Raw genomic sequence first — 10,405 nt, 5'->3', positions numbered from 1 at the left:
CTGGAGACCGGGCTGTGGCTGCCCTGCCCCGCTGCTGCTTTGAGCTTCCGCTACGCTGTAGCCCTGCTCGCCCTGCCTGCCTGGGCCTCCGTGGGCTTTTCCCATCTGGATACATCTCGTCTGCCACCCGGGATTTGCGTCCGTCCCTGCCGCTTCAGCCGCTGTTCCTGAGAGTCCGGGATCGGCTGCCCAGGGGTTTGTGAAGCCTTTGTTCCATCCCTTCCCGGGATCCCAGAGCACCAGTGCCGCGTGTTTCCCGAGCTCGCTCCAGAGCGCCCCCTGCAGCCGCGGGGGAACCATCGCACCTGCCCTGCTCACCGGGAGCCGCCAGCGCCCCTGCCGGCTGCGAGCGGAACTGCACCCGAGGGGAAATAGCCTGACAGCCGAGAAGGCTGGCACTGGGTTTGTGATTGCTGTTACTGCCAGAGTTGTTGTTGTTTTGTTTGACTGGTTATATACATATATATAGAGAGAGTAAAGAACTGTTATTCCTATTTCCCACATCTTTGCCTAAAGGCCCTTGATTTCAGAATATAATAACTTGGAGGGAAAAGGGGTTATATCTGCCACTTCAAGGGGGGCCTCTGCCTTCCTTAGCAGACACCTGTCTTTCAAAACCGAGACAGGAGAAAATTCCTTTAACAGGAAAAAAACTAAGACTAAACTAAAACCCCAACAATGGGACATCAGCAGCCCAGAGATTGTGGCACTGTGTGTCCTCAAACAGGCATAGAACATCACAGTGATTATCTTCCTGAAACAGCAAAAGCATTAGGACTTTGTGTTACGCAGACTTCTCTCATACAGCTCATGTCTTGCCTGCAACACATCCTGCAATTCTGTTCTTGTCTCTGTTCCACTCCCACCATTGTCCCTTGACCAAGAGCTCTTGCTTCAGGGCAGCTTCTGAAAGTACCAAATGATTAAGAGGCTTTGAGACAGGAACTATCCAGAGAAGTCAAGCCTCTCCAGTAAAAATATTTACTGGAGAATTGCAAACTTTTATGAAGTTGTGTTCTCTTACACAGTTCTGAAGGTTTGTTTCTCAGCCAGACACACACAGCTGTCCTGAAAAAATGTTGGTGTAGTTCATACAGCACTGTGTCCTCTCAGCCTCTCATATTTCTGAACTAAGCTCTTAGCAGAATTATGCCAGGAAATCATGTGGGCATTGCCAAGTGAAATCATGCCAAGTGAGGGCTGCAAATGACCTTGGATTTCAGGTAACTCACTATTAATGCCTCAGCAAAGTATGGTGCAGTCTCCTCTCCAAAGTTGTTTCCTGGGGAAGAAAAGTATGTTAACAATGCACTGATCTCTCTCTTGGTGCTGTGCTGGGGTCTGCACAAAGCTGTGCTTTTAGGTAGAACCTCTGGTCCATCACAGTCCATATCTGGCTGCAAGAAGTTGTGGTAGGTTGACCTTGGTTGTACACCAGGTGCTCACCAAGCCTGTCACTCCCCTCCTCAGCAGAACGGGGGAGAAAATAACATAGAAAAAGCCGTTTTGAGTCAAGAGAAAGTTTAATAAGGCAAAAGAAAAGGTCACACACTAGAGCAAAGGAAAAGAAAATATTTATTCTCTATTTCCCATTACCAGATGACGTCCAGCCACTTCCCAGAAAGTCAGGCTTCCATACACGGTGTTGTATAGTGGTGTATACACATAGTGGTCCAGAAGACAAACATTGTAACAACAAATGTGCTGCCGCTGCCCATCGTCCCTTCCCTCTACCCACAGCTTTTCTAGTAGCTTTTATTGCTGAGATGTATGGTATGGAATATCCCTTTGGTCAGGTTGGATCAGCTGTCCTGGCTATGTTCCATCCCAAGATCTTGCCCACCACCAGCCTAATGGTGAGGGGGGATATTGGAGAGACAGTGCTTGATGATTTGGGAGCCAAAACTTTCCTGTGTTTGTTAACACCTTTCTATCTACCAATACAAATCACAGCACTATGAGGGCTGCCATGGGGAAAATTAATTCCATCTCAGCCAGACCCAATAGGGAAGTTAGTAACTATTCTACTTTGCTCCATGGAGTGGAATTACCCAAAGATGTGGGAGATGCTCCAGAAATTAACTAAGTTTCTCTTGAGGGACTGGTTTTCAGACATGCTGGAAATTGAGCAGGCCAAATATTTAATCACATCACTTTAAGTCTAGATTTCCACTGTTACTCTGGGTTCCCATCGGAGACATAGCTGAGAGATTGATTTTGCTCATGGTCTGAGTAATATTTTCAGGGTGAGAGACTGAAATGAAACACGTTACTTATCTTCTACTGCCATCAGTGTTTGTGTGCATACAGCCCCCCAAGAGCTGAAAAACATTGAGGTAGGACACATTATCCAAAAGCAAACTGGCAATGGTTTCAGCTCCTGATATGTCTAGGTGCTCATTAGAGATGTTTTGGAAGAAAAGAAGGGAGTATAAGAAGGATGAGTCCAAAGAATGTACTGGTTTTACTGTCTTCTTAATGCCCAAGATACCAAGGGAATAATGCAAGATGAGCAATATGAGAAATGTTATCCAGACAGTAATTAATGTGTAGGTTATAGGTGTATTTAACCCTGTATCCTTCCTAACACAAATAAAGCCCTAGAGACGTCAGTTTCACATAGATCTTTGTCTTCAGTGAACGAAGAGGCCTTTGGCCAAGAATCTTTTCTTTCAGATCCCATGGCCTATCAAAATGCTTTTTGTATATCCCAATTTCAAATTGAAGGAACATTTGCACCCGTTCATATCTGAACATTTTGCATTATTCCCTTAATCTGGTTAGAAAAGTTTCTCCATGTCATATTGGAGAATGGAATTTCCTGACCAAAACATATTTTCTGTTGGCTAAGCATAAACTGGAATGACTTAGTTGTGGTAATTACTGTCACATCTGCTAATGAAGATAACAGTTCCAGTCACCAGACCGCCACTATATGCACACTTCTGCTTTTCAGAAGCTTGTACATTTTAAAAGTAGTGCAGCAGAAAATATCATGACTTTCAGAATGTGAATGTTTTTGCCTGGGAACAACAGTTATTTGGTTAAAATTGGTTTTCTTTCAGATGCTTGAACTTGATGAGCAATAATTTTGACTGCAAACAATGTCAGATTGTGTACTAGTTCTTGAAGGGATGATTCTCTCACATCTCTACTATGCACATGGCTCCTTCTACCAAAATGCAGTTGTCTTCCAATTCTAATTGTGTAATGGTTGTGGTGGACTGGGAAGACAGAAAGGTAAACAGAGACATACAAAAAATTACTGCAAAATTAACAAGGAGGATAGTTTCCTTAGTTCAATGTTCAGACACTGGCTATTTCCTCCAAACTTCAGGAAGCATTGCAGGTCTTGAGCAGGCCAGTGATCAGGGGATGTGACAGAGCCATGGCAGTGGGAATTGGTATACAAAAGAGATGTTTTCCCGGACTGATTTTGACTGGATTGGACCTTCTGTTGCTTTGTGCCAGCCTGGAGACCCAGGTTCAGCTCTGAGCTTCAATTCAGGCATCTTGGGCCTGTCCATTGGTGAATGTAGCACCTTCCTATGCAGAACCCAGAGTGGGATATGAGTCCCTTCAGTCCTATCTGTGGCCCTGTAGGGGTTAGAAGCACTGAGGGCTTGTGTCCCATGGAAGAGCATCAGTTGCTTTTGGGGGTAACTCCATGAAAGGACATCAGTTGCCACACAAAACTTTCATGTGTAGAGGATGAGAAACATTAGGGATGCTCAGAGTTCCTATGTTTTTTTCTACCACACTATACTCCTTGATGACTTTCAGGCCTGGGAGAGGCCTCAAATTCCTGTTATTCTTGAAAACGCTGCCCCCACTGTTACTGGCTACTCACCACCATAGCACTAACAATGTCTTTGATACCTTTATGTCCTAGATCATGGTGGTTCTGATTTATGTAAGGCTTGGCCAAATTTTGAATAAAGTGTGAGACAGTGTACTAGTTTGAAAGCAAACCAGTGAAAGACTCAAAATCAGAACTACAATTTAATAGGAAAATTAAAAATAAATGCAGTAGTACAGAAGCACTGACAGTCAGAATACAACCTGACACCCTGTCTGGCAGGGTGGCGGTACCAGTCCGATTAGGTGGTGGCTGCAGTCCTCCTGAAGTGATAGATGTGGTTCTCTTGAAGGGGTGATCCTGTAGAAGGGTCTGGTCTTCCTCTAAGGCCCAGTAGTGGTTATGTAGCTCTTCTCCTCTGGGAACCCAGTAGGTAAGGGCTGAGTGTGGTGTCCCAAACCTCAGATTATACCCAGGCAGGAATGCTTGGTTCCTCCCTCTGGGCGGAGCATCTCACAATGGGATGATGTAATTTTATGAGTCATGCAGTGAGGGTGGATGGCCCATTAACAGAAGATACCCCCCAGAGGGAGTTATCAGGGATGTGTCATGGAAGAGATAAAGAACACTGCCCCACCTGGTTTTAACAGATGGTGATAGAATACATACTTTTGGTTACATCTTACATTGTAACCTGACAGACAGGCACCACTTCCATCAGCCTGCATGCTTCCAAGTATATGGGCTCTGTGCCCATAATGTCTGCTAAGGCCTTCTCAGGCTCTGCAGAGAAAAAGTATATTGATGAGTGGTGCATTAAGTGTCCCCCCCTCCTCTATTAAGTAAATTAAGCTACTTAATAAAATTAAGTAACACTATGCAGCAACAGTACAGTTTTACTCCTTATGCATTATCATCCCCTGGTTCTCCCCATCCCTTTATCCCAGACTTCCAGGAGTAAATGTATCCTCCTTGCTTATCCATTTGACATCCAGTGACTTGCTGCAGCTTCTCACCAGTCTGCAATGTGATTGAACCTTTTTTGGTGTAATTGAGAACTTTTGACATCAGGCAAAAACTTGGTTTTTTGTTTTTTGTTTTTTTTATAATCTTAATTGAAGCATGCAGCTGATATTGCCAGCAGAGGTAGGGCAGCTCAGAACATTCTGGCTTACAACCAGCAGAAAGAATCCCAGCATTTTCATCTTGGCCATTGGGTGTTGTTGACACAGCTGCAGTGAGACATATCAGTGCAGCTGGAGGCTGTATTTCCACAAAAACCTGTCATTTGGAATTCCTTCATCAAACTCCATACTTAGAGCTCATATTTCTCCATGTTGTTATATGCATTCAGTGGTCTAACCTCAAGACAAATTCCCCTCTCAACAAAGCCATTTTCCAGTTCAGTCTGAAGCCTCTAACAAAATAGTCTTTGTTCTTGTGTTACTATGTTTTTTGATTTTCCTTCCATTTATAACAAGTTAGAAAGTTCTCTTCCTAAATTACGGATAAATCCTACTGTTACAAAAATGAGTGCAAGACTTGTTTAATCAGATGACTGACTTCACGAGGCAGAAAATAAGAGGAGAGCCACCAGAAAAGACTAGTACAGTTGTGGCAAACCCATGGTGTGCAGACCACAAGAGCTACGCAGTGTTTCACCAGGAGTGCACAAACAGGGCCACAGTCCCATCCCTGGTTTCAGCTAGCTGCTCCTCCTGCTCTATTAACAACTAGAGGAGACACTAAAGAACAAAGAAATAGTTCTGGTGCGTAGAAAGCAGTTGAAGAAAGATGTTTGACATCAAAGGGAGAGCTCTTAAAGGGAAATTCATATCCCCCTCCCCCACCTTTATCAATAGCCAGATTACATGTGGCTGTCAGAATTCTGGCAGGAATCATGTCCTTGGTCTCCTTTTTGGTTACATACCAGTCGGTAAGTACGGCTCTGACTGTAAGGAAAGGCTAGTGAGGGCAGATGGTCAGAAATCATTCCATTTCAACCCCTAGGTCAGTGTCAGGAGCTTGCGTTGCCTTCTCTGCTGAGGCATCAGCCAGTGACACAGACTCCTGAGACTCACCCATTTTGGACATAATTCTGGTGTGCCGTGAAACACATTCAGTTTGTCAATGCAAACCTAGCAGAGATGTGACTCCCTGGATGTGATGGATCTTCCATTCCTCTCACTGAAGGCCCTCTTCAACATGCTGTGGATGTACTCCTTCTACATCCCTGCTTCCTGCCCTGCAGTCCCTGCAACAGTGTATGCATATGGTGCTGGCCCCAGTGTGGGGATGAGCTCCCTCTGGGAGTGATGGACAAAGCTCTCCTCAAGTTCTTCAGGCCATGTGCAGAGAACTCACAGTTCTCCCACATTAGGTTCTTGTTCCCTCACAAGCTGCCTTTGTCCCCTTTCTCAATTTCTCAGCCCACCAGGCAAAGCAATTTTTTTATCTTCATCCCATTTCCCCACAAATGTGCAAGCCAAACCGATATCAGCTGCTCCTACCTCTCTTGAACTGACTCACAATTCCCCAGCCACGGGGGCTGACCTTGTGATCAGACTCTGGGAATGCTTTCCAGTATACTCTTCTTGCATGGCAGAAGAAAAAGCATTTGAATGCTACCATGTATTGGGACTGAGTGTAAGTAGACTTACTGGAAGTGATACAGCTTCTCTTGCCCACAATTCCTAGTTTATTTTATAGTTATAAAGAAAGAGAATTTGGAAAATTTCCTTTTACGGGGACTAAATGCATTAAAAAATAATGAAGTGTTATTTTGCCAAAATAATTTCTGGCTAATAGCATAATACATTTTTTTTTTTCTACTTTGAATCTTCCTTTTCATTCCCTGTCACTGCTTTTACTGCCTTCTTCCCTTACTCTCTATTTCCCTTTAGAGCTTCAGGCTATTAACCTGTAATTTTGTACCCTTCCTGGGTGTCACCTAGCATTGATGTGTGATGTGGAGCAGTTTTGCTGTTCATTCAGTTCTATGTGGGGGAAAGACTGGCCAGCTGGCACCCACATCACCACATTTCAACCAGTTCTGCAGCTGCATCTCCTTTATTAAGACCCTTTCCTTCTGCCAGATTTTATTTGTCAAATGATGGGTTTACTTGCATTACTCCAGTGTGAGAAAGACAAAAGGAAGGATAAAAATAGGTCTAAATCCCATGTAAAGAACTCATGAGATGCGTCATGTGCCCAGTGCATTAGTCAGTCCCACAGTATGTGGATTGAGCCTTCTGAGGTAGATTCAGAAGTGACTCCTGCACTTCATAAATTGCATTATGCACTATTTAAATACAGAAAAACAAGCATAGAGGAGTTGTCCCACATATGTCCATGCTGTACAGTAATTGCATTATTTAACAAATAATTGCATCTATAACAACAAAGGAAAATAAGAAATTAACTTGTAATGACTAAGTGACAGGCCAAAGGAGGTTTATAACTTTGAGAGAAACTGTTATGCTAAGCTAGGAAGTCAGGCCAAAGAGCTGTGAGCAGCCCTGGCACCTGACTCTGCTGTGTACAAGCAGAACCTGAGAGCAGCAGGTTCAGAAAACCCTGCTGCTCTCATGCCCTGCCTATCCTTCTGGGCAATGAAGAGCTCAAACAGGATCTGGTCTCAAAAGATGCTGAGCTCTGACACCTCTTACAGGCATTAGGGGCAGCTGGGTGGAGTGTCCTGGAAGCTGGTACTGGCAAGTCCTCTAGTGATTCTTTTTTTTTTTCCAAGCTGCTCCCAGATGGCAGCTCCCATTTCTGGCCACTGGTACCCTGGATCCCTGTTCGCCACCCTTCTTCTCCTTGCTGCCTGGCCTAGGGAGAGAAGCCTTCCCAGCTGGTGATCAGCCTGTTGCAGTCCCTCTTAGCTGCTGCTGATTTTTCTTTGGCCATTTCTGACAATTTCTGGAGTGAGTTTGCTAGTAAGTACACCCTGCACCTGCATCCTTCTCAGACTCATTCTGTGTGTCATCACCAGTGAGTCGCAGGTTCATTTGCTTTTTCTCTTCTGTAAATGAAGAGTTCACAGCCACCTCCTAGATCTGTAAGTTTCTCACACCTACACAATAAAGGAACAGCTGTTTGGAATCAATTAAAACATCTCCAGGAGGAATGGTGTCACTTGTAAGACCTGGGTTCTTCTGGTACTGCTTATAAACAGGAGAATCCTATGTCTTGCTTGCAGGGGCTGTCCTGGTGTTGTGAGAAAGTCCTGCAGAGCCTGTGGTTGCCCTGTGATACCACATCACCCTTATGTGATCTCACCTGCACCTTCTGACTCCTAAGGGTGGCCTTCAGCGCTGGAAACCCCATCGCTCTGGGATCCAGTCAGCTCACAACAACTGAGAACAGCTATCATTTTGGCTGTGGACCTCCCACCCTCTCCCCCCAGCAGAGTCATGACAGGCTGCTGTTAAGAGTTCTTGTCTCCTTTAAGTTCATATTCCAGTTTGTACAATTTCATGATAAAATCAGACTGTGGCATTACAGTCTTAAATGACATGAGGACAAGAATGTACTCACCTTTTTAGTCTGGAACAGATTCAGACTTCCCTACTGCCAAATTCCCAGTATGTTCAGTAATAAAGTGTGGCTTGTAAACATGTCAGCACTTAATGGGGCCTTGAATCAAGTACTCAGTCATCCCACCAACTACTGTTGGTGCCAAAAGTTGTTCAGTGCTTATTATTTTACATCTTTTTTACTGAGGACTTTGTGACTTTTCCTAAGGTACTAAAACCAAAACCGTAACAGAAGAAACTTTCTGATAAAGGTTGAGCAGAACTAATTCATACACTTAGAAATACTTCCATTTCCCCAAGAACAGGATAATTTTAGTGGCTTTATTCCCCTAGGTTCCACATAGGCCTCTCAAATAGTCCAGTCATTAGAGAATGTGGAAGGGTTATATTTGGATAAAGAACAAAATGCCACAAAACCCAGGGAAAGGCTTGACCCTGAAGCAGATGACCATTGTCAGCTTTGATTTTTTTGCCAAATCTGTAAATATTTTTCTAGTGTAGGCCAAACAACTGTGGCTACTTGGCCACAGTTGGTTGCTTGTTTGTAGCACCAGCTAACATTCCTCTCTGATTTCAGTCTGATTATTCTGATGTGGGTTGGCTCTGCAGATCTTTTCTTAGATCTTTCCTTTTAAGGAACAGGCTGGTTTTAAATGACCCAGTCATGAGCTCTTAATATTGCAGATCCTTCCTCTGGAGAACACCCTCCATTCTCTGACTAGAAACCAGTGATGGATTGCTTACTGCAACAGGAGACAGGTGATCACAGTCCAGTGCTTTGCCAGAGACATCTGTGGGATTTGAGACAAGTCCCTGCTTCTAAGGTCTGTGGTGTTTATTATAAACAGGGATTTGAAAAAGAGAGTGGTAGGATTATTATTTATATACATTATAACATCATCTGAGATCCTAGCTGTGGACACTCATTGTGCTAATTACTGATGGCAGAATGGGTCTTAATGTCTTCACAAGTGACTTGATCTGAAAGAACCAATCAGGTTCTGGAAGAATGGCTGTGGGGATTTTAGGAGAAATGGGTGTTAACGTCTTAAAAATGGGTCTTAATGTCTTCATGAACATCAACCTGCATTTTTTGCAGGACCCAGATAATTTGAGCTTCTATTCTTTAGGACAATGTGTAATAGGCAGTTTGGGAAGTCTGTACCTTCCTAGTACCTCAGCTAATGGGGAAAGGAAGAGGGCAACATGCGGCCAAGAGTTTAGGATAAAAGGAGGCTGCGTCCTCCAAAAACTTGAGAGAGAGCCTATGGGGGTATGGTCTAGTGGACTCTCCCTTTACTTGAATAAAGTTGCAGGCTTCTCTGTCTCTTGTGGACACTGGCTTCTCTGGCTCTTGTGGACACAGCATGATTTTCTGCACACACCAAGTGTTTCATTTAATTATAACCCATAAGACAGCAGCTGGTGACCATCAAGAGGACTGCTTGGCAGCACTCATCAGTGCAAAAGGCAGGGATAACACGAATCTTGACTTCAGTGCAGGTACCCATTTTAGAGTTTGGAAGAAGGCTACTGAGATTACACGTTAGAAATGTGTATTTGGTGTAAAAAGCTGTAGCGTGCTCAGCTCAATCTGTTTGCCTTTAGATGTTGAAAACATTTGATTGTGAAGTAAACATTGACATTCTGGACTTCAACCAGGACTTTGCTTTTCATATGCAACCGTTTTCGACATGTGATGGGTCTCCACTTGCAGATGCCAGAGTACTCACAGCCAGGCGATGACTGATTTTGCAGACCTCTGATGACCTCTCAGCAGCACCGGGTGAGGGAACGCTCCTGCTCTGCTGTCTCCCCCATCCCATCAGCACTGCCGCATAGAGGTTGTGCTTTGGAAAACCGTGGCTATCATCAGTGGTGTTCGAAAAGCCTGTGTAACATCTGGAGCAAATGCTGGCTTTCCAGGAGACAAAAAAAAAAAAAAACAAACCCCCCCCCAAAAAAAAAAAACCCACAACAAAAACAAAAACAACAAAAAAAAACCCAACGGAAAATAATCCTGTTTGGATTTCTGGAGAACAGGGGGTGAACATTTTTGTCGGAAACC

General features: G+C 44.1%; 1 protein-coding gene and 1 long non-coding RNA gene across 2 annotated transcripts in view; one reads left to right on the top strand and one right to left on the bottom strand.

Moving 5' to 3' along the window:
* The window catches only part of LRRC74A (leucine rich repeat containing 74A), a 32,541-nt gene extending 26,571 nt beyond the window's left edge, over positions 1–5,970 (bottom strand). The window contains 6 exon segments of the mRNA XM_042047277.1: positions 1,233–1,282; positions 2,285–2,583; positions 3,148–3,224; positions 3,851–3,955; positions 4,494–4,584; positions 5,799–5,970. Of these exon segments, the coding sequence (XP_041903211.1) occupies positions 1,233–1,282; positions 2,285–2,583; positions 3,148–3,224; positions 3,851–3,955; positions 4,494–4,584; positions 5,799–5,893 (717 nt within the window). The 5' untranslated portion in view covers positions 5,894–5,970.
* A 2,542-nt stretch (positions 5,971–8,512) lies between these two features.
* Positions 8,513–10,346, top strand: LOC121674134. The gene is made up of 2 exons (XR_006019465.1): positions 8,513–9,161; positions 10,055–10,346. It is a non-coding gene; the product is annotated as an uncharacterized LOC121674134 (long non-coding RNA).
* Positions 10,347–10,405: the final 59 nt, after the last annotated feature.

Source organism: Corvus kubaryi, unplaced genomic scaffold (assembly GCF_017639235.1).
Source record: "Corvus kubaryi isolate FWS band 111438036 unplaced genomic scaffold, C.kubaryi_AGA036_p1.0 66, whole genome shotgun sequence".
NCBI lineage: Eukaryota > Metazoa > Chordata > Aves > Passeriformes > Corvidae > Corvus > Corvus kubaryi.
This window is presented reverse-complemented; position numbering and strand designations above follow the sequence as displayed.